We start from the raw sequence: 26574 nt of genomic DNA, 5'->3' as shown, positions 1-26574 counted from the left end.
TTCGGATTGTTCCGAAATTTGTTTTCACGGGCGAAAAAAAAGCTTGCAGTTAATTAACGACAAAATGGCTACCTCGCCGGCTTTTAACTGCAAAGTGCATCCGAATTGCGTAGGATGCTTTCCCCTTTTTTTTGTCTGTCGGATTCAAATGCAGCGTCGAGTGCCTCCAATGAAACGCTGATAATTGTTTTGTGTTTTGTCGGCATTCGTGCCAGGTGACTAGACGCATCTGTCTATTATCCAACCGAAAAAAAAGGCGCTCAGTCGCGTAAGCGTGGCGGCGTGTTTTCCAATTACAGATGGTAGAAAATGTGGAAAATTAGACTAAAGTTACAGCACTGTTGAGTGGAATAAGATGGGAATTATTAGACTTTCAGTAAAGTTTGTTGGTATGGCGTTTGGATTTGATAGATTTTCTCTTTTGTTCCTTTATGTAAATGAGGGGAATCTGAATAGAGGGTTGACATCCTATTGAAAAGCAGCCATTTAAAATTTCAACACCCTTTTTTTTAGCAAATAGTCAGCAACATTTCAAGGACTTTAAAACTTAAGCTGTTGAAAAATAAGGTGATAAGGTGTTGTGAATTTGTATCCATCGCACATTGAAAAATAAAATTCTTTCAATATGCAGCTTTTATTTGCAATTTGCCTTCAACTGGATTCATCAATGTTTTAATTGTAAGCCAATTTGAATTAATATTTTTAAAAAATATGATGTGTGAATCCTGAAAAGCTCACTTTTTTAATGTCCATGAACTTCTACATTCATATTAGTAGTATTATAGTTACACAAAAGTACTCTTTTCATATAATTACACATTGAAATGAATAGACTTTTTACTCATGTTCATTCATCCATCTTTTTTTAACAGATATCCATCCTGTAATAATAATCCTCCTTATTTTTCTTTCTAAATTCTAACTTTTCTACATATTCTGCAATTCAATTTATTCTCCACATCTTTTAATTTGTTCAATTAAAGTAGACAAAATCCCAATGTCAAATATTGCTGAATTTGGACCTTCTTAAGGTTTAGTTTAGCTATAAAACATGAATTGTTAATCTATGAATTGGCCACTTCCGTACATACTTGATAAATGCTCGTAAAAGCCAAGTTCTCCTTCCCAATTTGTTTTAACGCCTAGCTAGGGGCTTGCACATCGCATTTTTCCCGCGTCGCTGACGATTAATCCATGCTTCTCGGACCGGGATTAAGAAATCCATTCAGCCCTCGTACCGAATATTCCGCTGCACGTCAGCCTTGACCGATTGCTTTTCCCGTGGCGTGCAGATGGTGTGGGAAAGCGGCTGCGTGGTCGTGGTCATGCTCACCCCCGTTTCGGAGAACGGCGTCAAGCAGTGTCACCACTACTGGCCGGATGAGGGATCCAATGTCTACCATTTTTATGAGGTATGTCAGCCCTGGAAAGGATTTGAAAAACATGTTTTGGATTATTTTTGTTGTAGTTAATTAAAGATGGAAGTGGGAGGATTGGAAAGATAAGAGTATAAAAGGGAAGGGTGATTGTCATTGATCAAAATATTGATAAAATCAATGGAAAAATCATATAATCACAATAATAATTGTTTTTAAAGACTATTGGAACTCCAGACTCATTTTAAGAATCACAGATCTAGTTGAAAAAATCACATTAAATCTCACAGTACCACAGGTGGTGCCGTACTTTGCCGTTTATAAACATCAACTACAACCGATCCCTTTTTAAAGCGTTGGCTACAATTAGTGAATCTCACAATTCAAACCGATCACAATTACTGTCAAGAACCCTCAGGAGTGCAATCACTGCAAACCACGGGTTGCCATTGGCTCTGATCAATCATTTTTGAACCACATTACACATAATAAAAATATTATTTACCTTTTAAATGTCATTGGCTGACCTTACCAGCAAGAGATGTCCAATCCACAATTTCCCAAGTAGTCTATATGTAACACTACTTATAGTCAACTTGTACATATGTGCAATCATATTTTACTTTTTTCTTCCCCAAATTTAGGTTAAAGTTTATTCAACATATTTATGTATAGTAATTTCTCTCCTTGGCTTTAATAGGACGGGAAAAACTGTAAAATACCATCCCAAAACTAAAAATCCCAAATAAATTACAATACCAAACTATTTTCTTGTTAGTAATTCATCTAAAGTTAAACATTATTATGGTGTTCCTCATCATCACCAGGTGAACCTGGTCTCCGAGCACATCTGGTGCGAAGACTTCCTCGTTCGTAGCTTCTACCTGAAGAACCTCCACACCAACGAGACTCGTACCGTCACCCAGTTCCACTTCCTCTCCTGGACGGACCGTGGCGTCCCCCACTCGGCGCGTACCCTCTTGGACTTCCGCAGGTACGCCCCACCTCTAACCACATGTTCTCAAACCCACCCCTTCCCTCCCTTTATCTCCCCCCACCGGTTCAATGTATCTAACAAGGTTTCTCTCCCCCACACTCGGTCCCCCATCACCCCGTCTCCCGTCCCTCCATCCTTCCCTTGGCCTCACCTCCCCTTCCAGCACGTGATGCAGCAAATTAACAGCCCCGCATTGCCTGGCTTGGCTTGGGAAGAAAACACCTCATTCAAAGAGCCAATTAAACCAGAGCCGTCTGACTAAAAAAAAGAGGGAGAGAAGGGGTCGGGTGGGGTGATGGGGGGGAGAATTTTCTTAGCGACGGGATAACCTCGCCCGGTTTCTTCTAGGAGCTCCTCAGGGGAAACCGCAAAGGGACAACAAATGAGAATAGATGCATCTGATTTGTGGATGGAAATGTGCACTCCCTTTTCACTCCTCACTCCTCGAGGCGTCCTTTTTTTGCTTTTTTTTTCTTTCCTTCCAATTAGCTCGTATGTGTTAGGGTTTGTGGGCTTTTTGGCGTCCCCGATCCCATATTTTGCGGTTGCCAGTGTCATTTTTGTGATGTTGCAGCTAGTAATATGAGCCCAGTTGCATAGTCACAAAAGTGATCATTGGAAACTGTGTCTCCTCAGCCAGGCCTGGGCACAACCCGACTTTATCTCTCTCTCTCTCTCTTTCTCCCCCGTCCTCCCCTTCCCTTCCTCGCTCTTTCAATGGCTTTTGCATGGGAAGTGCGGCCATCTTTGATGACGCTTAACATGTTTGACGTTTCCTCCTTCAGGCACAAACATGGGAATTGCACATGCTGTATGTCACACTTTTTCATTTTTTTGTCAAGTTTTTGGCTGACTTTGACGTCAATAGACGTCCGATCCGTTCTAATTTGAAGGGGTGAATGGATTGGACGTACATTGGTGTCAATGGCAATTAATGGGGAAAGGTTTTAACAGTTCATGTTTATGAATTTCGATATAATCCAACAGTTCATTTATGATGTATTATTTGAAGTATTATAGAAAAGTATTCTTACTTTTATCACAATAGGAGATCTTAATGAGCAATGCAATTTTATTTTTAGTTTTTTTTACTTCAAAAACAGTCAAAGACATCTAATAATAAATTCATATGTATAGCGAAAATATATGCTTTTTTAATAATGGTTATTTTGTATTATTTGACTATATTGTCCAACTTCTTATTTATTATTCCATTTATTGTACAAGATAGCTATGAATTAAAACTATATTTTTTAATACTCTGCCTTCCTAAACTTCCATAGATAACGAAAAAAACACAAATATAATTTGCAATTAATTTCATAATGCTTAAAGAATAAGTCATATTTGTAATAGTGTTATCTTTATTCATTATAATCCTATTCATCAGGCGCTCTTTCACAAATGAGTTTGACTTTTTGCAAAATATGACTAGACTAGTGTTTTCCACCAAATTAACAAGAAGTAATCAAGCCGTTGTAGCTGACATTTCATTCATTATTACAATAAACAGAAAAAGACATGCACTGTATGGCATTTAATCGTGTTTTTTTCTTAATGTGTGCTTAAACAAGTTTTTGTTTTTTAAGACACACCTGCTCACCCTTTTCCAAACAAATTACTCAATTATTATCCCCTGACTAAAACCCTATTGAATTTTTTTGCCAGCCAATGGAAAATGTATTCATTTTGACCACAATAACATCATTTTTCTGTCTTTTTTTGTCTTTTCTTATTGCAGAAAGGTTAACAAGTGCTACCGAGGTCGATCTTGCCCGATTATTGTTCACTGCAGGCAAGTATGACAAACCAAATGATGATGATGATGATGAATATGATGAAGATAGTGATCTCAACGTAACGGTACAACAATAATCTTAATTAAACCTCCTTTTTAATTAACTTCACCAGAAACCGAATTCTACGTTGATCAGCGAAATGTATCGAAGCTTTAAGGGGGCGTGGCTTGATTCATTTATACCCCCCGCCCACCAAAAACGCTCATATTTTTACCTCGTTTTTTTAATGGGAAACCCTCAAAATGAACAGACGCTCGCCATTTTGATGACCTCCCCCTTTATAGAGGAGATGCGCGCGTCTTGTTTGCAATTAACATGCAGCGCCATTGAATGGCCGGCGGGCACAAAGGAGGGGGGGCTTTTCAACATGCTATCTCTAGAGTAATGGAGAGAGAGAGAGAGAGAGTGAGGGGGTGAAAGCACGACCCTCCAAATAAAAAATAAAAAAACTGTCTCTCAACCTTCTTCTGAGGTGCACGCTTTTAGAAGCCTTTGTCCTATGGTGGGTTTTCAGAAGTATCCCCCCCTCGCGTCCCCTAGCCACACACTATGCTCCCCAAAGACCACACGAGTCGACCACATGTCATGTCACCCCATTTTCACATGTCTAGAATTGTTTTTTTTCTCATGAAATTGGGAGAAAACTGCAAAACTGTCCTTATTTAAATGGTGTTTTATAAAAATGGAGTCAGAGTTAAGTAGAGGCTCTGCATGAATTTTAATTGACTTTAATTTATTTTGAATACATACTGTATGGAAAAATAATGTCATTTAACATAAAAAGTGATAAAAATATTTAATTTTTAGGACAAAAAAATGAATATGAGAGGAAAAAAGTCACATTTTGTCAAACTGATATTGTGTGATAGTGCTGATATTTTAAATTTGATTTGTTTTAATGTAAAAATGCAGAATAAAATTGTGAAAAAACAACAAAAGAAGTTGAATAAAACAGCTTTTATGAAAACACATTTCTATGAGGGAAACATGACATTTTCTATCTTGCAATTTCAAAACACAATGTTAAAAACAATAAATAAAAACCCCTAAAATGTACCTCCCCATCTTCAAAGTCTGAATCCAAGTGCTTTGACATATGAGCAACCTATCTAACATGATTTCATGATCTCGTTTTTTCATCTTTACCCTTAAATAAAAAATAATAAATGTTTAAATTTGAGCGCCAAACCTTAACACCATGCACATATGTGTGTGTTTTTACAGCGACGGCGCCGGAAGGAGCGGAACATACATTCTGATCGACATGGTCCTCAACAAGATGGCCAAAGGTAAACAAACGTTAAGGCTTTCTCCTCTCCCGTTGCCCCGGCAACGTCCCGCCAGGTTTCCCGCGCGGGGTCTCGGCGATGCGTTAAGGTTGACGAGGGCCGCCGAGGGGTGTCGGGGGAACAAAAGCCCCTCACTAAAATGAGAAATAGAGGCGAGGGAGGGGAAAAAAACACATGATTAATTTAGTAGTCATTTATGCTGCTGTCAGGCCGAGTGGAGTCGCAATCGCCGTCTGAATTTAGATGGCGCATGCATGAAAATGAAATGGAATTCATTTATGCTGGCAACATTATCGGCGCCATCCACCTTTCATAAACGCCATGGTTTTGTCCCATTGATTTTTATTTTTAGTGTTTGGAAGCCATGTTATTGTCTTTAGAGGGAAACTGACATTAAATTAATATAGATAAAGAAAAGGTAGGCAAAAGTATTATTCAAATGTTGAACATTAAATTGTGAAATTTACTATAATAGGATAAAAGTAAATATAGAAGTGTCATTAGGCAAATGGTATTCAAAAGTACTATTAAAAGTAGTTGAATGAATAAATAAAAGGAAGGAATTAATGATTATTCATTATATTTGGTATATTCTCAGAGTATATGAGTACATTCATTTTGTAATGATTCATTTGAATATGTTTTCTTCCATTTTAACTTCGTTTTTTAAGAAGAAAAAGCCTTACTATACTATGTAGTATTTTAAGAAAAAAAGCCTTACTATACTATACTCATTTTATATAGGATTTGTCAATTTTTTTGTTTTTTAAATAACTATATCATATTATTTTTCTTTTTCATTCAATTGTGGTTTAGGCTAACAGTAAATCTAAAAAAATGATTGAAAAATAATGATAAACTACTTAAACCAGTGCTAACCCTCCCAATTCAAATAGATTGGACGTTCATTTTCGTCAATGGCAACCAATAAGTTAAAAAAATGTAACCACAGTCATAAACACTTGCCTTATTAAAAGCTTTCTTTTGTAGCCTCCATGGGGCAGTCTAGTGTAAACCCAATTGTTTGACTTAACTCATAAAAAAAGAATTAAGTTTTAAAAACAATGTTCCTCTATGGGGGCACGTTAAAGTATTTTCAATCCTAAATCCCTTTTGCATCCATTGTAGAGGTCAGCCAAAACACCAAAGGTCAATTAGCTGCAGCTTTGCCTGCCCTTTGACCTTTGCACTTTGCCCTTTCCGCTATTGAAAATGACGACAAACGTTCCCGTTGCCCTCGACGATGAAAGCCACTCGCCGCTCTCTTTTTAACCTTTTGTTTCTTGAGCCGCGGACCCCCGTTGGCCTGCCCGTTGTTGGAAAATCAGACATCATCTAAGGCCCCCGAAGCTTTTGTCTCACCTCTTGTTTGGAGCACTCAGGCTGCATTGGGAATTTGTTTTTGGTTTTACTTTACTTCAGTGCAACCTCATATTTTAGCAGAATAATGTTGTAAATGAAGGATAAAAGTCTTTCGTTATTGTGGAAATTTCAGAATCAAAAAGCATTCTTTTTAGGACTGAAATTTGAAGAAGGATGTTGCTTTATTTAACAGATTCACTGACACTAAAACATTGGAGATTTATGGGAATATGTTTGTCATTTTCTGGGTAGGAGAACAAAAAATGTCCATGTATAGTAAGGCTTTTTTACTTGAAAAAAATGATGATTTAAAAAGAATTCCATTACATTATTATGACAAAAGTAGTCTCATTTTTTTTAAAGAACCTCTCATAACTTATGTGAATTTCAGTCATTTCTACTCAACTCTTTCAGAGCCATTGAGCCAGAACGCAAACAAACGTTATACCGCTCTCTTTCTCATGTATAGTAATTCTACACTGAGGATAAAGAATATCCACACACCCATCTCACGTCTTTCCTTGTTGTGGCCACCCTCGCAGTTTTTAATGGCGGCTCGGGCTAGCGTCCAAACCTTTCCTGTGGATGAATGTGGTCATTTTCAATTGACAGACGGGAGCTGGATTAGCAACCTTGCTTTGAAGCGCGTCCAATGTTGTCTGATCTATATGTGTGTGTGTGTGGGTTGCAGGTGCAAAGGAGATTGATATTGCCGCGACCCTGGAGCACTTGAGAGACCAGAGAGCCGGCATGGTCCAAACAAAGGTAGGAACCCTCCCCCTACCAACCCTCTTTGCCTTTGATTTGGAGTGGTCGCAGCTAGTGAAGGAGGAGATGAAAAGAAAACATTGCTTACTAACTCCTCCTTCATAGAGAAAGTTCTTAGCTGCAGCGTTTGATTGGATGCCAGCGACCGTTCTTGAAAGGAATGACAAATCTTTGTTGATTCACATTTCAAAGTATAAATAGGGAATTTTTTTCTTAAAAAATGACAGAGTATAGTAAGGCTTTTCTTTATTTGTGGTTTGAAACCCAGTCAGGAAATATTTTTCCCTTAAATAAAACTAACCATTTGTAGTCAAGACTTTCCAATAATGAAAAAGTTAAGTAATCTTAATTAACTTTTCCCACTAAGATACAATATAGTACTGAGTATGATCTGGGAGTGAAGTGTGCCTAAACAACAAATACAATACTACTGCCTAACCTGGGAGAGTGGTGGACCAGTGGTTAAGTCATCAGTTTCCCACCTCTGTGGTCCTGGGTTCAAATCCTAGTGTCTGCAAAGATTTTCCCAATATTATTGAGGCAAATGAAAGGGATAAAGTATAAGTACTACTGCCTACCCTCACAGGGTGGTGGCCCAGTGGTTAAGTCTTCAGTCTTCCACCTCTTTGGTCTTGGGTTCAATTCCAAGTACATGCAAATATTTTCCCACTATTATTCAGGTAAATGAGAGAGATAAGAGTACAAGTACTGCCACTTACCTTCACAGGTTGGTGGTCCAGTGGATAAATCTTCAGTCTTCCACCTCTATGGTCTTGGGTTCAAATCCTAGTATCTGCAAAGATTTTCCCAATATGTATTATTGCGGCAAATGAAAGGGATAAAGTATAAGTACTACTGCCTACCCTCACAGGGTGGTGGCCCAGTGGTTAAGTCTTCTGTCTTCCACCTCTTTGGTCTTGGGTTCAATTCCAAGTACATGCAAATATTTTTCCACTATTATTCAGGTAAATGAGAGAGATAAGAGTACAAGTACTGCTGCCACTTACCTTCACAGGTTGGTGGTCCAGTGGATATGTATTCAGTCTTCCACCACTTTGGTCTGGTGTTCAAATCCTAGTGTCTGCAAAGATTTTCCCAATATTATTGAGGCAAATGAAAGGGATAAAAGTATAAGTACTACTGCCTACCATCAGAGGGTGGTGGCCCAGTGGTTAAGTCTTCAGTCTTCCCCCTCTTTGGTCTTGGGTTCAATTCCAAGTACATGCAAATATTTTCCCACTATTATTCAGGTAAATGGGAGGGATAAGAGTACAAGTACTGCCACTTACCTTCACAGGTTGGTGGTCCAGTGGATAAGTATTCAGTCTTCCACCACTTTGGTCTGGGGTTCGAATCCGAGTGTCTGCAAAGATTTTCCCAATATTATTGAGGCAAATGAAAGGGATAAAAGTATAAGTACTACCACTTATCTTTACAGGGTGGTGGCCCAGTGGTTAAGTCTTCAGTCTTCCCCTTCTTTGGTCTTGGGTTCAATTCCAAGTACATGCAAATATTTTCACACTATTATTCAGGTAAACGAGAGGGAAAAGAGTACAAGTACTACCACTTACCTTCACATGGTGGTGGCCCAGTGGATAAGTCTTCAGTCTTCCACCTCTTTGCTCTTGGGTTCAATTCTAAGTACATGCAAAGATTTTCCCACTATTATTCAGGTAAATGAAATGGATACAACTATAAGTACTACCACTTACCTTCACAGGGTGGTGGCCCAGTGAATAAGTCTTCATTCTTCCACTTCTTTGGTCTTGGGTCCAAATCCTAGTGTCTGCAAAGATTTTCCCAATATTATTGAGGTAAATGAGAGAGATAAGAGTACAAGTACTACCACTTCCTTTTACAGGATGGTGGCCCAGTGGATAAGTATTCAGTCTTCCACCTCTTTGGTCTTGAGTTAAAGTCCAAATACATGCCAAGATTTTCCCTCTATTATTCAGGTAAATGAAAGGGATACAACTATAAGTACTACCACTTTCCTTCATAGGGTGGTGACCCAGTGGATAAGTCTTCAGTCTTCCACCTTTTTGGTCTTGGGTTCAATTCTAAGTACATGCAAAGATTTTCCCACTAATATTCAGGTAAATGAAAGGGATAAAACTATAAGTACTACCACTTGCCTTCACATGGTGGTGGTCCAGTGGATAAGTATTCAGTCCTCCACCTCTTTGGTCTTGGGTTCAAATCCTAGTGTCCGCAAAGATTTTCCCAATATTATTAAGGCAAATGAAAGGGATAAAAGAATAAGTACTACTGCCCACCCTCACAGGGTGGTGACCCAGTGGTTAAGTCTTCAGTCTTCCCCTTCTTTGGTCTTGGGTTCAATTCTAAGTACATGCAAAGATTTTCCCACTATTATTCAGGTAAATGAAAGGAATAAAAGTACAAGTACTACCATTTAGCTTCACAGGGTGGTGGCCCAGTGGTTAAGTCATCAATCTCCCACATCTGTGGTCATTGGTTCAATTCCCAGTGCCGGCAAAGTTTTTCCAAATATTATTCAGGTAAATGAGTGAGATAAGAGTATAAGTATTACTACATTCTCTCACAGAGTAGTGGCCCAGGGGCTAAGTCATCAGTCTGCCATCTCTGTGGTCTTGGGTTCAATTCCCAGTGCCTGCAAAGTTTTTCCAAATATTATTCAGGAAAATGAAAGAAATAAGAGTACAAGTACTACCATTTACCTTCACAGGGTGGTGGCCCAAAGGCTAAGTCATCAATTTCCCACATCGGTGGTCATTGGTTCAATTCCAAGTGCCTGCAAAGTTTTTCCAAATATTATTCAGGTAAATGAGTGAGATAAGAGTATAAGTATTACTATGTTCTCTCACCATGTAGTGGCCCAGTGGCTAAGTCATCAGTCTGCCATCTCTGTGGTCTTGGGTTCAATCCCCAGTGCCTGCAAAGTTTTTCCAAATATTATTCAGGTAAATGAGAAATAAGAGTACAAGTACTACCATTTACCTTCACAGGGTGGTGGCCCAAAGGCTAAGTCATCAATCTCCCACATCTGTGATCCTTGGTTCAAATCCAAGTGCCTGCAATCATTTTCCAAATATTATTCAGGTGTTGAATGAGATAAGAGTATAAGTATTACTACCTTCTCTCACAGGGTGGTGGACCAGTGGCTAAGTCATCAGTCTCCCACATCTGTGGTCATTGGTTCAATTCCAAGTCCCTGCAAAGTTTTTCCAAATATTATTCAGGTAAATGAGTGAGATAAGAGTATAAGTATTACTACCTTCTCTCACAGAGTAGTGGCCCAGTGGTTAAGTCATCAGTCCCCTAGTTCTGTGGTCCTGGGTTCAATTCCCAGTGCCTGCAAAGATTTTCCAAATATTATTCAGGTATTGAATGAGATAAGAGTATAAGTATTACTTCATTTGCTCACAGGGTGGTGGCCCAGTGGTTAAGTTATCAGTCTGCCACCTCTGTGGTCCTGGGTTCAATCCCCAGTGCCTGCAAAAATTTTCCAAATATTATTCAGGTAAATTAATCAGATAAGAGTATAAGTATTACTACCTTCTCTCACAGAGTGGTGGCCCAGTGGTTAAGTCATCAGTCCCCCACATCTATGGTCATGGGTTCAATTCCCAGTGCCTGCAAAGATTTTCCAAATATTATTCAGGTAAATGAATGAGATAAGAGTATAAGTATTACCAGCTTCTCTCACAGAGTGGTGGCCCAGTGGCTAAGTCATCAGTCTGCCACCTCCGTGGTCCTGGGTTCAATTCCCAGTACCTCCAAAGATTTTCCAAATATTATTCAGGTAAATGAATGAGATAAGAGTATAAGTATTACTAACTTCTCTCACAGAGTGGTGGCCCAGTGGCTAAGTCATCAGTCTGCCACCTCTGTGGTCCTGGGTTCAAATCCCAGTGTCGGCAAAGATTTTCAAAATATTATTCAGGTAAATGAATGGGATAAGAGTATAAGTATTACAAACTTCTCTCACAGAGTGGTGGCCCAGTGGCTAAGTCATCAGTCTGCCACCTCTGTGGTCCTGGGTTCAATTCCCAGTGTCGGCAAAGATTTTCAAAATATTATTCAGGTATTGAATGAGATAAGAGTATAAGTATTACTTCCGTCTCTCACAGAGTGGTGGCCCAGTGGTTAAGGCATCAGTCCCCCACATCTGTGGTCCTGGGTTCAATTCCCAGTGCCTGCAAAGATTTTCAAAATATTATTCAGGTATTGAATGAGATAAGAGTATAAGTATTACTACCTTCTCTCACAGAGTGGTGGCCCAGTGGCTAAGTCATCAGTCTGCCACCTCTGTGGTCCTGGGTTCAATTCCCAGTGCCTGAAAAGATTTTCCAAATATTATTCAGGTATTGAATGAGATAAGAGTATAAGTATTACTAACTTCTCTCACAGAGTGGTGGCCCAGTGGCTAAGTCATCAGTCTGCCACCTCTGTGGTCCTGGGTTCAAATCCCAGTGTCGGCAAAGATTTTCAAAATATTATTCAGGTAAATGAATGGGATAAGAGTATAAGTATTACAAACTTCTCTCACAGAGTGGTGGCCCAGTGGCTAAGTCATCAGTCTGCCACCTCTGTGGTCCTGGGTTCAATTCCCAGTGCCTGCAAAGATTTTCAAAATATTATTCAGGTATTGAATGAGATAAGAGTATAAGTATTACTAACTTCTCTCACAGAGTGGTGGCCCAGTGGCTAAGTCATCAGTCTGCCACCTCTGTGGTCCTGGGTTCAATTCCCAGTACCTCCAAACATTTTCCAAATATTATTCAGGTAAATGAATGGGATAAGAGTATAAGTATTACCAACTTCTCTCACAGAGTGGTGGCCCAGTGGCTAAGTCATCAGTCTGCCACCTCTGTGGTACTGGGTTCAATTCCCAGTACCTCCAAAGATTTTCCAAATATTATTCAGGCAAATGAATGAGATAAGAGTATAAGTATTACTAACTTCTCTCACAGAGTGGTGGCCCAGTGGCTAAGTCATCAGTCTCCCACATCTGTGGTCCTTGGTTCGAATCCAAGTGCCTGCAAAGATTTTCCAAATATTCCAAAAAATTAAGTTCTAATGTGTAAGTGTATAAGTATATAAGTATTCAGTAGTGGATGAAGCATTTTGTCCAAAAAATGACTAAGTGTTTCACCCCATTTCCTTGGATAAAACGTTTCAACACCTATGTATAAGTGGGGCACGAGTTGGTGTAGTGGGTTGCACACTCGCCTTCGGCCGGAGAGGTGTTGGATCGATCCCCGGTGTCGGCGGTTGACTGACCAAGCAAGCGGTCGAGGGTCGGCCGAAGGCCGACCCGAGAACGCCTTTCGCACATACAGGTCCTTCAACTGTCTTCCGAACTGCCGAAGGCAGTTCGGAATTTAACCTTTTACTGAAAAGTATGACTAAGTGTTTAAAATAAATTAAAAAGGTTATTCTTTTTTTTTTTTCTTATTCCATTTACTCACCTACATGGTTTGGTGATCAACCAAATGTCGACAGCGGGAATCGAACCCAGGTCTCCCAGATGGGAGTCCAGTGATCTAACCTCTGCGCCACCAAGTGGCTTACACTTTTCTCTGTAATCATTTGAGTGTCTTGACTTCAAGTACACAGAAACAATTAAGTGAAAATGTGTCTCAGCCGGGGTTTGAACCCGGGTCCCCTGGACGGTAGACAGGTGAGTTAACCTCTACGCCAAATGGGCACGCTTACCTCAGTCAATGTTGGAAAAACCTTACCTTGTTGTTTTTGGAAACCTTTGAGTGTACATGGTTGCTTCTATTTAAGGGAAAATGACATCACACCAGGGTTTGTACCGCACTCTCCACAGAGTCCTCACTTTACCTGCAAGCAAGGATGGGCAATATAGAAAGGCAGTTTAGTGAGGCTTATTTAACTAATTATATAACTAATTTCCCACATTATCTTTTAAGTGTGAACATGGACGACTGCGACATCACCTTAGACTAGGAAATGTGGGCACCTACAGAACAGTTGATTAATATTTGTGTCTTTTGCACTTTACATATTTTGAAGATGCTGATGACGAATATATGGGTGAATTTCTTTCCCGCAGGAGCAGTTTGAGTTTGTGCTGACAGCCGTGGCCGAGGAGGTCAATGCCATTCTCAAAGCCATGCCCCAGTGAAGGAAACCCCCCTTGCCACTTCTACTTCTTCTTCTCAATATGTACCCGCAGGTTTTCTGTATGTCATGTGGCAAGCAATCAGTGGCCAAAGGTTGCGTTCAGGTACCACCAGAGTTGTTCAGAGGAGTCATTTTACTCCTATACATGGGTGTAATATTATCTTATTATAAAATACAGATTTAATTTCATACCAAAGTACTTAGATTCTTTCCAAAATGCACTTTTGTTATTTTTCTTTTATATAAGAGTGAAATATTATTTTCAAACATTAAATAGAGTTTTAAGATATTATATTTACCAGAATAAAGGTTTTTTCCATGACAAGACCAGAATAAAATTATAAAAATATCTTGTCATTTTACAGCTGTATTTTAATTCATTTTTATTTTTATAGTGTACTATTTAAGTCAAAAGACAGCTAATATAGCTATAAAAAAGATAGTTGTCATGAAATTTATATTTCAAAATAATCAGGTCATATCTTTCCAAGTTAATGCTGCAAGTTTAAAATAATTATATAAATACAACTATAGTATATTCAATACTAGCTGCACTTATTGTACATTAAGTAGCCAAATTCCTCGCCTTCACTTTTCAACCAAAGTTTCAGTTGTCATAAGTGCTTTAAAACATAAGTAAATATTTTTTTATGTATTTTCAGATGAGAGGTGGGTGGGCTAAATCCTCAAATATAATATATACTTGCTTTTTATTGGACAGCGTCTCTGTGAGAGTAATGCACAGGACCTGAACGCAAAGTTCTGATGCCACTGGTCAGCTGTAAAGACATGTTCAGTGAAAAATTCTATAGATGGGGGAAAAATCATTTTAAAATCAAGCATATATGTATATACACATCTATACATACTACTAAGATTATGTAGTACAGTTGACTGTATGGATTGTGGTAATGTATAAATGATACAAAATGCCATAAAGTGGATTTTATGCAAACTATGTATGTAAAATGAGGAGAAACGTGTGATTAGAATAAATACAAATTTGGCAAATGATACTGTGAAGACACTAGTTTAATGTTAATTTTTAGTAATGAGAAAATCTTAGCAATGTACATGGAAAATTCTCTTAAATTGAATAATTTGTCACGATTCTCAAGAGTTCAACAATTTTTTCCAATAACTTTAAAAGCATTTTCCTCCTTCGCCCTAAAAGCATCGCTTGTTGACACCCCATAATAATAACCAGTTGTTGTACCACAAATACATTGTGATGTTGTGCAACATTGACAATACTGTCGTATGACTTCCCTCTACTAGAGTGTCTATAAGAAAATGCTATCTATTTTGTGCGCCCACAATAATATTAATGTTAATAATAAAGAGAAATAGAAACCAGGTCTGTCTTTTTGTTACCCTATTTGCATTTTCATGTGCGTATTACCCGTGGCCGGACGTTTGGTCGTCGGTCTTTTGGTCCATTTCGGTCACCTGTCAAATGTACTTAGATATTAAACAATACTTGGCAATTTAACAGTACTTGGATATAAAAACAGTACTTGGATATTAAACAGTACTTGGATATTAAACAGTACTTGGATATTAAACAGTACTTGGATATTAAACAGTACTTGGATATTAAACAGTACTTGGATATTAAACAGTACTTGGATATTAAACAGTACTTGGATATTAAACAGTACTTGGATATTAAACAGTACTTGGATATTAAACAGTGCTTGGATATTAAACAGTACTCTAACAGTACTTAGATATTAAACAGTACTTAGACATTAAACAGTATAGATATTAAACAGTACTCTAACAGTACTTAGATATTAAACAGTACTTGGATATTAAACTCTCATGAATATAATTTTGAGAGCTGGTTTCAACAGTAAACTCGGTCAACATTTGACCGGCGATCAAAAGACCAGCGACCAAACGTCCAAGCACCGTATTACCATACACTAATCTCAACCCTATTGATGTTATTTTCTTTTCACGGCAGTATTAAAAATAATTTCCTGCCAGTGTCATTGACGGCAAAGGGGTTAACAAGCGGCAATACTTCAATCGACTTTACAAGACGAACCTTAGTGCTTTAGTGGTAGGGCGATTCCCCAGCGTTGATCTTGTTTGGAAAAGTGCCTGGGATGCCATCCAAGATTTTCTGTAGTGGGGGGCCGGGGCGTGTGCAAGCCCATCCTTCATGTCGCGCCAAGGCTTCGACGCCTTTGATCGTCTCGGCAAACAAAAGTCGTTCGAGTCGAGTGAGTCTCTGCCTCGGCTCTTTAATAAAAAAGAAAAAAGGCATTTAAACATGTACAATTGAATTAGCCGCATCCCCCCTTTATAAAAAAACATGCTATTTCACCTGCTTCTTTTCATGTCCCATCATGCATCACATACCGTCATTTTTGATGTTTAATTAGTGGCACTTTTTGGAAGACTGAAAAGACAAAAAAACATTTTAAACAAAAATGCTAATATTTGAATATCAAGCAGATGATGTGTTACCTTGTTGACTGGCTCCAGTGGATGGTTGTTGCTGTTGCCTGGCAACTGTTACTAGGCCTGTTGCCATGTCGGAGGATGGATGGGGAAACGTCATGAAACATGTAGTTTTTTTTTTTTAACTCTTCACTTACTCTACACATTACTTGATTTTCAATGTTTGTATTTTTTAGCAGTAAATAGAATGCAATTGTTTTCAAATATCACTTTTTGATATATGGCTCTACCAATCCTACACTATTTTTCAGGATCGCTTCTCTCTACTAATCTGCCTGGCAACAGTCCCACATAAAAGTAAGTGCTAAGAATTGTTTTCCCTGAAGGACGGCAGATGGCTTTTTCTTTCCTCTCACATTGGTGCCGCCTTTTTTCGCTTCTGCATCTTCCTACTCCACAAGTGTTTTTTTTTTTTTTTAAAGAAAACCTCTTCAGCTTTGACCCGAGCTCCTTTTCTTTCATCTGATGCGATTCTTAAGTCCTTGAACGCGACAAAAGCCCACACCGTCTAACGTGTTTTTTCCCTGGGCGACAAGCTTTCAGAACACGTTTGATAGTCGGCGGATTTAGCATCAATTTGTGCTCCAAACTAATTAGAAGGGTGGAAAAAAAACACGAGCAGCTGGCGCCTTGTTGCGTTTTATGCTGATTCAATGCCAATAGCACAATATATGAATGTCATTTTAGGCTTTGAATGATATTTATATTCAATGCCTAAGTGCATACTTGCTTTTGGTGCATATGCATATCATTATCCCTGACCGCAACACTATTGAACATTTTCTATTAGTTTTACCTGACCTAAACCCTATTAAAAACCCTTTTTTCCATCCCAGCTAGAACATATTGACGTTTATTTTGGTAAATGGCAGCCAATGAGTTAAAGGGAAAAAAAAACAATGAACTTTGGTCTTTTTTAAACGCATCCATGTTTATGAAAATAGAGCGCGCCAATATATCTGGACAAAGTACATTTCAGGTTTTTAGGACATTGGGGATGAAGGGATTTGTTTTTATACATTATAAAATTCGCTAAGGGTTAGAATTAGTTTAGAAAAAGGGACCAAAACCCCCAAAAGATGGGAAAAAGAATCGTGGTGGTGTTGGTGGTGGTGGCGGTCGTCTTCTTCTTGACTCTTTAAGCCAAAGTTTCTTCCTTTTGGTGTCTGTGTGACCTAACCGTGAAATTGTATTATTATTATTATTTGTGCAGGGAATTTCATGGAAAAAAACGGATTGAATTGCTGCAATCAAACAAGTGATTATTGTCACGTCACTCACCTCTGTTGAGTCCATATTCCCCTCCTTCTTCATCCTCGTCATCTTCAGCCACAGAGTTTTGAGGTGAGTTCCTCAGGTAGCGCTGCTGGTTCCAGCCCGGCGCTGTGAGTTGATTGTGTCTACGACGGCGATGCTCGTCTTCATCGGAGTTCACATCTATTTCACAAAAAAAAACAATACAGGTTATTTCAAAATGTTTACCCCCCATTCTATAGGCCAATAATTGCCAATTTTCATTGGAATAACCTCTAATTTTCACATCTTACATATAAAAATCTGAGATTTCTATCCTTTCAGGTTAAAAAATGCCATTCTCTTGAAAAGAAAGGGCATTTTCCACCAAAACTTACACATTTACACTCGCTTTCCAATGTGAACTCATGCATTCCATTCATATTTCATGTCACTGTCTTGATTGCCATTAGTCACGTAAATAAAACTGAGATTTGCTTATTGTTCCCTGCAGGTCATTTCCATTTATATTGAATTAATAGCAGCAGCGGCAAAGAGACGAATGACGCCGCCAGATTACGGGCGATTGCGCTGCCGTGTAATTAAGGAGGCAGCGCTAGATGTGTAGGTGGGGGGTAAAAAAAAAAAAAATAGGAACCCAGGTGCTAGCTCTGCTCAGTTTAGACAAGCGTGACCTCGTCTTGTTTCCAACCTGATGGAGGCTTTGTTTTGCTTTCAAATTTTGCTTTTTAGAAAAGCCTTTTTTGCCTCCCTACATTACGCTATGTCTTGTGGCTCTGGCTGATCAATAGGTGTCTTATTATGAAGGGGTTACCATGGTGATGAGGGCCTTTAGTGCAAAGGGGGTCAGCAATCTATCTTTGTGCAATTAACAGATGGTTAGAAAAAATATTTCAAGGAGTCTTGATGATAATTACAGGGTGTTTGGTGAAGGGGATCATATTTGAAAGGGAAAACAGATTCATTTGATGGGATTGTTTTTAGTGGGGTTGTCACTATGGAAATTATTAATACACTAGTTTATGTAGGTGCATATGTCAGGAATGTGTGGTGTTGTCTTAGGTTATGTTATAAACTGAAATGTGTATTTTGTGTGAACAAATAGAGGAATTAAGGTGATATATCGGATACTTGTTAGATAGCTCACAAGTGCATTTTTCAATTGTAGGGGACCACTGACATCCAGCGGCCATGAGGGGTGAAATACAAATTAAGGTAACATTTGTTTTTTCTTAGTCTTTAACTTGCCTTTTTCAGGAATTAAAAAAAAATGCTTTTAAATTTAATCATGAAAAAATAATCAAAAGTGAGTACTAGATCATTTTAACAAAATTTCCTTTGGTGGGGTAATAATGTGAAAATATTTCTGCTCCTAAATGAAAAGAATGGAAACTACTTACTATTCCCATTAAATATTGTGCTAATAATGTGAAAAACAATTTCTGCTCTTAATTGAAAAGAATGGAAACTACTTACTATTAGCATTGAATAGTGTAAAACATAGTAAATGACTTAAGTGTGAACAATTACTTGAACATAAATTTTGTAATCATAAGAAAGCATTTCTTCATAAGACTAAAATCCATTCATAATTCATGCGATTTCCCATTGATATTTCCTTCATTTTCAAATCGCCCTATCCCAACCAAGCACTTATGGTGCAGGATAGCAGTCGCCTAGCAACGTCCGAGGGCATGCGCAACACACACTGCCGAAATTCCGACCACTCCGTGAATACTAAACTCAATATGAATGGAATGTGACACACCTGAGAAAGGCTTCCTGATCTTCCATCCCTCCACATAACGATACTCCTTGTATCAATATTGCAAAATGTGCATGTGACCTTGACGTATCTACAAACATAAGCATGCAGGTATTCATCACACACCATGCAAAACACACATTAGCTCTATTTGAGGGCGTTTCCTTATGAACTTACCTTAGAAATTTAACTAATAGTGCCCAGAATTGTGAGGATTACCATAAACAGTTGAATAAAAAGGCAACAATACTTACAAATGACCACTGGGTAGCAGCGTTGACTTGTAAAAGGCAGCTTAGATTTTTTCTTTTTAAAAGTGCAGGCATTCAAAAGGCAAGTGGGCAAGCAGTAAGTTTCCTATACTGAGATGAACAGGAGTTATTGGGTTATGCTCACACAAAAAAATGGTGGGTGATGGGTATTAAAACCGAACAATGAGTCAGTTTGCAATCTTAAAATTATTTCCAGGCATTGTGAGAAAACAGGATGCAACTTGCAACACATTTCCACAATCAAAAGTCACGTTTTTATTGAATTTTTCACCTCCTGTTAGACGTCCTGGTACAAAAAACATTAGAGAAAACAACTATCTGCAGTCAAATCATGCAGTGTGCTTTCCATTTAAAAAAAAAAGCAGTGTTATTTATCACACAAGTGGCTTCCAGGTTAGCAGGGTGGAGTTGAAAGACTTAAGAAAAGGTTGGGCAACCATTGTGGAGTTCTTTTTTCCCCCCTGATAGTCCATGTAAGGTTTTTTTAGAAGTGAAAACCACAAAGTTACCCAACCCTGACTTAACAAGTTAAAGCTTTCGGCATGCCAACGAATATCATGTGAACAAAATATACATCTTTGAATATATAAAGCTGCTCTTTGTGTATGTGCTACACTGGCTCTGAACGAACTGTAATAAATACACGAGCCAGACGCGAGAGCTGCTTTGAAATGGCGGTGCTTTTAGGGTTAATCTACAAAATGACTACTTTACTTGCTGCCGATTCTTAGGACTTGCTCCTCACCGTTAATTGTTAACGACTTGAGTTGGCCGTCTTCCTCCACTTCTACACGCTCTTGTCCGTTCTCCACCGTCCTGAGCAGAAAAATATGCTTTTAAATATAAAGACTCGACTGTTTTGTTTGGGAAAATTTAAAAAATATACCGTTTGGTGGTGATTTTCTTCCCGTTAATGAACTTAGTTGAAGTAGACACCGATTTAAAGTTGCCCATTCCTCCTCCTCCGCCGCCACTGCTGCCAAACGACGAGCTGAACGATGTAAACCCGCTGCCCATGTCGCCAAATGCGTTAAAACCTTCATGAGGGAAAACGATGGGCACGTTAGGCCATTTTGGTGACATGATAATCCTCTTTGTGTTCTGGGATGTACGCACCTGAGTCAAACGGGAAGCCCCCGAAATCCAAGAGTCCACTGCCTCCTGTCCGTGTTCGGGTTGCCCCCCTGTGGCGAGTCTGCCCGCCAAAGTCGTTGAGTGGGTCGCTGGCTGAATGATCCAGTAAAAAATTCATGTTAAAAGCAAACAGTGTTTTACTGCCTACACTTTCTTTTCTAAATATTATTTAAAGAATGTACACAACTGAGAGCTGTTGTATCACAATCCTTCGAAAATAAATAAAGATCCAAACTTTTTGTTTGGGTTATAATCTAAACCAAAAAAGATGTCTTGCATTTGATTAGCTAGAAAAGCTGTAGTTTTGTCCTCCTACTTTTTAGAAATTACTTTTATACACAAAAACTATTGTGTGGAAGCCATTTAAAAACATAACAAAAGCACTTGCAACAATTACATTATTATTGTTAATAGCAGTCCTCTTTTCTGCAAAACAAAAACTATTTCCAAATCCAATGAGCGCAAATGGAAGTAACTAAAGTCCCAAAATAAAGACACCCATGAGACATATTTAGCTCTATTAACTAAAATATCCTTAGAGAACACCAGAAAAGAAACAAGGCCAAATTGAGATTGCATTGAAGGATTTGTGACAATACAAAAATTAGTGCTCGACATAAAATCCATTGTTAACCCTGTTAATTCTCCAAAAATGAATACAAGGAAGGGTATATGTGTGAGCATGTTTTTCCACAAGCTGCCTTTATTACACGCACACGTTAATACGGCAGCTATTTTCGACAGCATTCCAGCCGGATGATGTCTACTCTCGCATTCATCCCGCGCCTGTGGCCCACAGCTCCATATTTAGAGCTGGGCTTCAGTATCAGGCACACATGGCTTCCACACGAGTAAAGTGGGTTCCCTTCCTACTGCTGCTGCTGTTGTTGTTGTACACTAAATACGCAGCATGTGACATAACCAAGGGGGCATTTCTTATTCTCAGGGGAGTTTAGGAAGAGCAGATTTATTGCTTAACCCTAGTTTGACTATGTTTTGTTTTTTTTTTTTTGCAGGAAAGAAATTTCACCTAAAGATGCTAAAGTTGGACTTACCGAAAAAATCTGCAAAAGGATCTCTGCCCCCAAAGAATTCCCGGAAGACATCCTCAGGGTTTCGGAATGTGAAGCCGAAGCCGCCAAAGTGATTGTTGTGGCTTCCTATGGACAAAAACAGAAAAAACAAATATGATTAAATAAACTCATTTCTAAGCAGTGTATTTTCTGTCACTGTCACCATTGGCTAAAAAAACTGTTTTTTCTTAAATTATATTTAGCTTTTTTTGTCATGGACCCATATAGCATCAAATTTTGATTTAAGTCTACAATGATGCTCAGTGTTCATCTTCTTACCTCCTCCTCCACCACCTCCTCCTCCTGCAGACAACCCCTGTTTGCCATATTTGTCATAAATATTCCTCTTGTTCTCTGCGAAAAAATGTTTGAGGGGGGAAAACATCAATCCGTCATGCTATATTGATGTGATGCATTGGAGTTTACGGAATTCTCACCATCTGAGAGGACCTCGTAAGCCTCGGCCAGTTCTTTGAACCTCTTTTCGGCTTCTTCCTTGTTTTCGGGGTTCTTGTCGGGATGCCATTTCAGGGCCTGTTTTCTGTACCTAAAATACAACAACAAAAACATGCGAAAGAATCAACATTTTGCAATTCTGACCTAAGAGTAAATTATTTACCCTCTTATTCAAATGTGAAATAATGTTATCTTGCTTTATGAGACAATATAAAAGGTTAAAAAGGTATTTTTAGTGTTCTGTTGTGCTATAAAGATAAGACAACTCCTTCCTTATACTATGAAAAGTAAAGAATAAAACCTGCAGACATTTTGACAGCCTTCTTTATTCTTAATAAATTGGCCTTCAAAGCAAAGGTTACTGTGCAATATGAAATAAATAAGATAAGTTACTGTGCAATATGAATTAAATAAGATAAGTTACTGTGCAACATGAAATAAATAAGATAAGTTACTGTGCATATGAAATAAATAAGATAATCAACTGAAGACATCACCACTATTGGCAAGTAGACTATTCTCAGCCTCATAAAAAAAATAATTATAATAATAAAATTCATACAATATGGGAAAACATCTTCATATTGACGTGTACTTACGCTTTTTTGATGTCAGCTTGCGTTGCACCTTTTTGTACTCCAAGGATCTGGTAGTACTCCACCATGGCTCAGTTGCACAACAAGACACTCCTAAGGAAAAAGTTCAAGAAAAAACTTCCAGTCATTTAAAAGGGTACTGAACCATTTGATAAACTGAAGGCAAAAAAGTGCATGAGAAGCAAAACCCTCATTTTTACCCTGAGGCGGCGCAAGTATTAATCATGGTGGTGAAAAGCCAAGAAAAATGAAATGTTTAGAGCTTTGGACAAGTTACAACAAGTCCAGTGCATCTATGCACGCTCACAGGATCAGCTGAATGTAGATAGTTTATAGTTAGCTCAGAGTATGTTTACTATCAGGGTTATTGTTACCCAAACATTAAATATTTGTTCAATATAATAGACTATACCAAAATATTTTCAAACAAAAGTACTCTAAAGTACTCTAATTCAAAGCATTTTTCAATTTGGTGCTATTTAAAATATGTATTTACTCAAATTTTACAAATTATTCTACTTGAGTGTGGTTATTCCAGTTTGCTATGTAAACTACTGACAAAAATGCAAAAGCAGGAAAATTCATCAAGATGAATGGATATTCCACAAAATAAATAATAAAAACATATGTTTAAATAAATGATAGTAAGTACAATGACTGACTTAAGCTCGTGCACAAAAATATACATGATTGAGGCATCTCTATTCTTCAATAAGTATTGAACATCAGCCTCAAGCAACGGGTGGCGCTTAAGCACTTCATGTTGCCAGTTATCTGTCTAAACAGACACCTTAACAGACAATCTACTGTGTAACTTTACCAACTTAGACCTCAAATCCTCCAAAACGAAATACATTTTGTTAATCTTTACCAACAAGATTCCCAAACAGATCACAAACAAGAAACCTCACAAACACGTCAAGTGATACTCAAGTCTGCGTATTTGACCTTACGGAAATAGCACAACGACATCTTCCCCCCGACTAAAATACGGTAAAGGCCCACTCGGTTGTCATAGTGATAGTATACACAAACCCGGACTGTTTACACTGCGACGCATGTCAGGCCTCATTTTGACCGCTATTTATATCAGTGGCCTTTGCGCTTGCATTGTGTTTGTGTTACAAGCATGAGGGGGGATTTTTAGAGTTATAGGAGAGGGGAAAGATTTTGGCAAGGGCTAATTGTAAGGTAGGCTATGTTGACGATGGGGGAATAGCAGCCAAAGTGAAGGGAACATAACGTACGTAGCAGACAAAATGCAAAATGATTTTTCAAGTCAAGTAGATTACGTTTGTGCATAATGGGGGCCCATCAATAGCGTAATGAAATTATGCAGAATTGTGGAGAAGGGCATGAAACTGGCTGCAGTGTTGTCGTTCTCCTGCATGGACACACACATACTATCAATATGCACACATGCAAGCCTGCATGAATAAAAGCAGAGTGGTTGGCCTCATTTTAGAGGTCATGTGACTATGGAGCAAAGTAGCTGAAATTGAAAGGTCTGGAGACAAAATGGCAGAATGAATGTCTTGAAAACAAGGCTTTCAATATTGGGAGTAAAAGAGTATTTTTCAAATCACATGGGACAGTAGATCTGGTTATCAGTAAAGATGTTAAAAAGGGCCAAAGAAAATGTTATCAGTGTATGTGTTTAGTCATTCCACATAGTTTATGATATGATGGGAAGGAGCAGAATTAGAATGCTGTTTCTGCAAAACAAGATGATTCATGCTAAACACAATGAATGTGCTTGTTTACTGTCTGATGAAATGCATTCCTGATGCAAATTGCAGCAATGTCCTGCACACTAGGATTTTTTTTTTGAAAAATCACTAACAACAATCTTGATTTCATTTAAATGTTTGAGTTCTTTTACTACTTTTTGATCCAGTTCAACATTTTTTTTTAATTCTTCCACTGTCATTGACAATGACAGATGTCCAATCTAGTTGGACAGGGAAGGGGCATTGAACAAATTCATAGATCTAAGTGACATCAATCCAAAAACTTTTACTTGCAATATTAATTTTGATTCCTTAAAGGATTACTGCAAATATACAATACTTTTTTTGCATTTAGTCCCCCATTTGGCTTGTGATAAGGACGATTAGAGGTTTCTAGAATACGTCACAGAAAACACTATCATGTCACAGGTGCTACTCTCAAGTGGGATTGGAAATCAACAACTTAATCATAAGAAAAAGTAAATGAATAAAGCTTTAAATCGGCCTAATGAGCAATTTGGTTTAAGAATTTAAGGCAGATCTTGGTGGGTTATAACTTAGATCACGTATTTATCTTCCATGTGTTTGAAACACACCCAAAATTGATATAGATCTGAAGTTAACAAAATGCGCAAAAGGGGCGACATAAATGCAAACAGAACAGGTTGTCGATGATCGTGTACTCACTGCGTTGTTTGTTGGAAGCTGGCCCGGCCAGATGAAGACCTTGTAGGCGCGTTGGCTGTCCCTTTCCACGGTGAACAGCAGTCGACGGTACCGCGAAGCTGCTGGTAAAACGTGCTGCTGCCGTTGCGTTCAAGTGCTGTCGTAATTCAGCTCAAAAGCCCAAGGCAAAGATGATTATCTATACCTACGACAATCGTAAGAAACACAATCTTTAAAAGTAGTTAAATGCAATGTCTGACATAACGGTAAGTTTGTGCCCTTTCAATTTGGAGACACTTGTGAAAGTGAAAGACACGTGCGTTTATTACGAGGAGTACGCGAAGGCAGCATGCCTTTTAAAAGCGACTTTTTTTGCGCATCCTATGACGCACGGTACACACAAAATGACGCAATAAGACCGCCTACCACGTCCATAGGAAAATTAATTGGCCTTTTGTTATGGTCGTGTAAAGATAACAAAATAATTTGGATGGATATACAAAAAATTATTTAGTCCCTGCCTCTTTAGTTAATCAAAAGGGAACTGTCGCCCTCCTGTGGGAAACTGAGGGAATTGCATGATCTGAGACCATAAAACTTTCTAAACGGTGCAAAAAATGAATACATGACAGATTAAAATTCAAGGAAATTATGCACAGTGAAATGTTGGATTTAACTGCCATTGCAATAACACGTTTCGACAACTAGGGGATACCACATACCAAGAAAGAACCACCCACTGGGAATTGTATATCTTGTTTCTGCTGCACACCAATTGATGGATCAAAGTTTTCTCCTGTAGCAATAAAAGGCTTATAAAATTACTAATTTTTCCAAAAATAAATATTTTTAAAGTTAATGTACTTTCACCACTTCTAATTTTAAACATTAATGAAGGTAGGAAAACATAAAGTATGTTCAAAACTCCATTTGGGGGATTAAAAAAAAAACTTTGCTAAGTTTTGTTGTAAAACAAACAGAAATTTTTTTTAAATTTGCCCTTAAAAGGCTTTCATAAGCAGGCTAAAGTATATTATATGCTAGGAATGATTCACAGCATCCCGCATTAACTTTGTCAGTTCTAATCCATCACCAGGTAATAGTCCAAAATAAATCTCAAGGTAATTGAGATGAATCCCTCATTTCAATGACAAGTCGTCTTTTTTAAGACCCAATTACTACTTTGAGTCGGAGGCGGTAAAGGTTTGGGGGGCTTCTGAGATATGAGATGTTGCAAAGGAGATGGCTTGGGTCCAAAAAAGCGATGGATGACTGTGCGTATGGATTTATGACAAACGCACACAAGCTTAATTTGCGCCCAACCCGGTAATGCATCTCAAGGCCAGAATAGTTCTGCTCAGTGTTTCTTAACTGGATGTTACTTTAATTATATGTCATAGGCCATTAAAAGCCAGGACAAATCCTTTTTT

The 26574-nt window shown here is 38.3% G+C and overlaps 2 protein-coding genes and 1 long non-coding RNA gene across 3 annotated transcripts in view; 1 reads left to right on the top strand and 2 right to left on the bottom strand.

The window, feature by feature from the left end:
* Positions 1-15082, top strand: part of ptprn2 (protein tyrosine phosphatase receptor type N2) — a 93747-nt gene extending 78665 nt beyond the window's left edge. Inside the window, exons 17-22 of the mRNA XM_077736521.1 lie at positions 1293-1412; positions 2204-2370; positions 4115-4168; positions 5397-5461; positions 7515-7588; positions 13656-15082. Coding sequence (XP_077592647.1) covers positions 1293-1412; positions 2204-2370; positions 4115-4168; positions 5397-5461; positions 7515-7588; positions 13656-13727 — 552 coding nt within the window. The 3' untranslated portion in view covers positions 13728-15082. The remainder of the gene's footprint in view (positions 1-1292; positions 1413-2203; positions 2371-4114; positions 4169-5396; positions 5462-7514; positions 7589-13655) is intronic.
* LOC144209407 (uncharacterized) lies at positions 7628-11221 on the bottom strand. Its single transcript, XR_013329115.1, has 19 exons — positions 11129-11221; positions 10998-11065; positions 10848-10925; positions 10707-10784; positions 10571-10644; positions 10438-10505; positions 10291-10364; positions 10002-10223; positions 9868-9933; positions 9727-9793; positions 9304-9377; positions 9163-9228; positions 8881-9074; positions 8740-8792; positions 8599-8672; positions 8455-8507; positions 8311-8384; positions 8170-8222; positions 7628-8103 (listed from the first exon to the last, which is right to left on the bottom strand). It is a non-coding gene; the product is annotated as an uncharacterized LOC144209407 (long non-coding RNA).
* Positions 15083-17155: 2073 nt separating the features above from the next.
* On the bottom strand, positions 17156-25520 carry dnajb6b (DnaJ heat shock protein family (Hsp40) member B6b). Its single transcript, XM_077736537.1, has 10 exons — positions 25166-25520; positions 22752-22841; positions 22134-22243; positions 21976-22050; positions 21679-21783; positions 20606-20716; positions 20376-20526; positions 20235-20305; positions 17480-17635; positions 17156-17373 (listed from the first exon to the last, which is right to left on the bottom strand). The coding sequence occupies exons 2-10, from the start codon at positions 22814-22816 to the stop codon at positions 17249-17251; spliced, it is 969 nt and encodes a 322-aa protein (XP_077592663.1). The 5' UTR covers positions 22817-22841; positions 25166-25520; the 3' UTR covers positions 17156-17248.
* Between the last annotated feature and the right edge of the window lie 1054 nt (positions 25521-26574).

This window comes from Stigmatopora nigra, chromosome 16, assembly GCF_051989575.1.
Source record: "Stigmatopora nigra isolate UIUO_SnigA chromosome 16, RoL_Snig_1.1, whole genome shotgun sequence".
Lineage (NCBI taxonomy): Eukaryota > Metazoa > Chordata > Actinopteri > Syngnathiformes > Syngnathidae > Stigmatopora > Stigmatopora nigra.
This window is presented reverse-complemented; position numbering and strand designations above follow the sequence as displayed.

What these genes read in the sequence shown, in the direction of transcription:
- dnajb6b (XM_077736537.1), bottom strand. Translation starts at nt 22,816, where the DNA reads ATGGTGGAGTACTACCAGATCCTTGGAGTACAAAAAGGTGCAACGCAA. An exon ending in CAAGCTGACATCAAAAAAGC is followed by an intron (nt 22,244 to 22,751) that starts GTAAGTACACGT and finishes GTTGTATTTTAG; the next exon opens with GTACAGAAAACAGGCCCTGA. An exon ending in TTACGAGGTCCTCTCAGATG is followed by an intron (nt 22,051 to 22,133) that starts GTGAGAATTCCG and finishes ATTTTTTCGCAG; the next exon opens with AGAACAAGAGGAATATTTAT.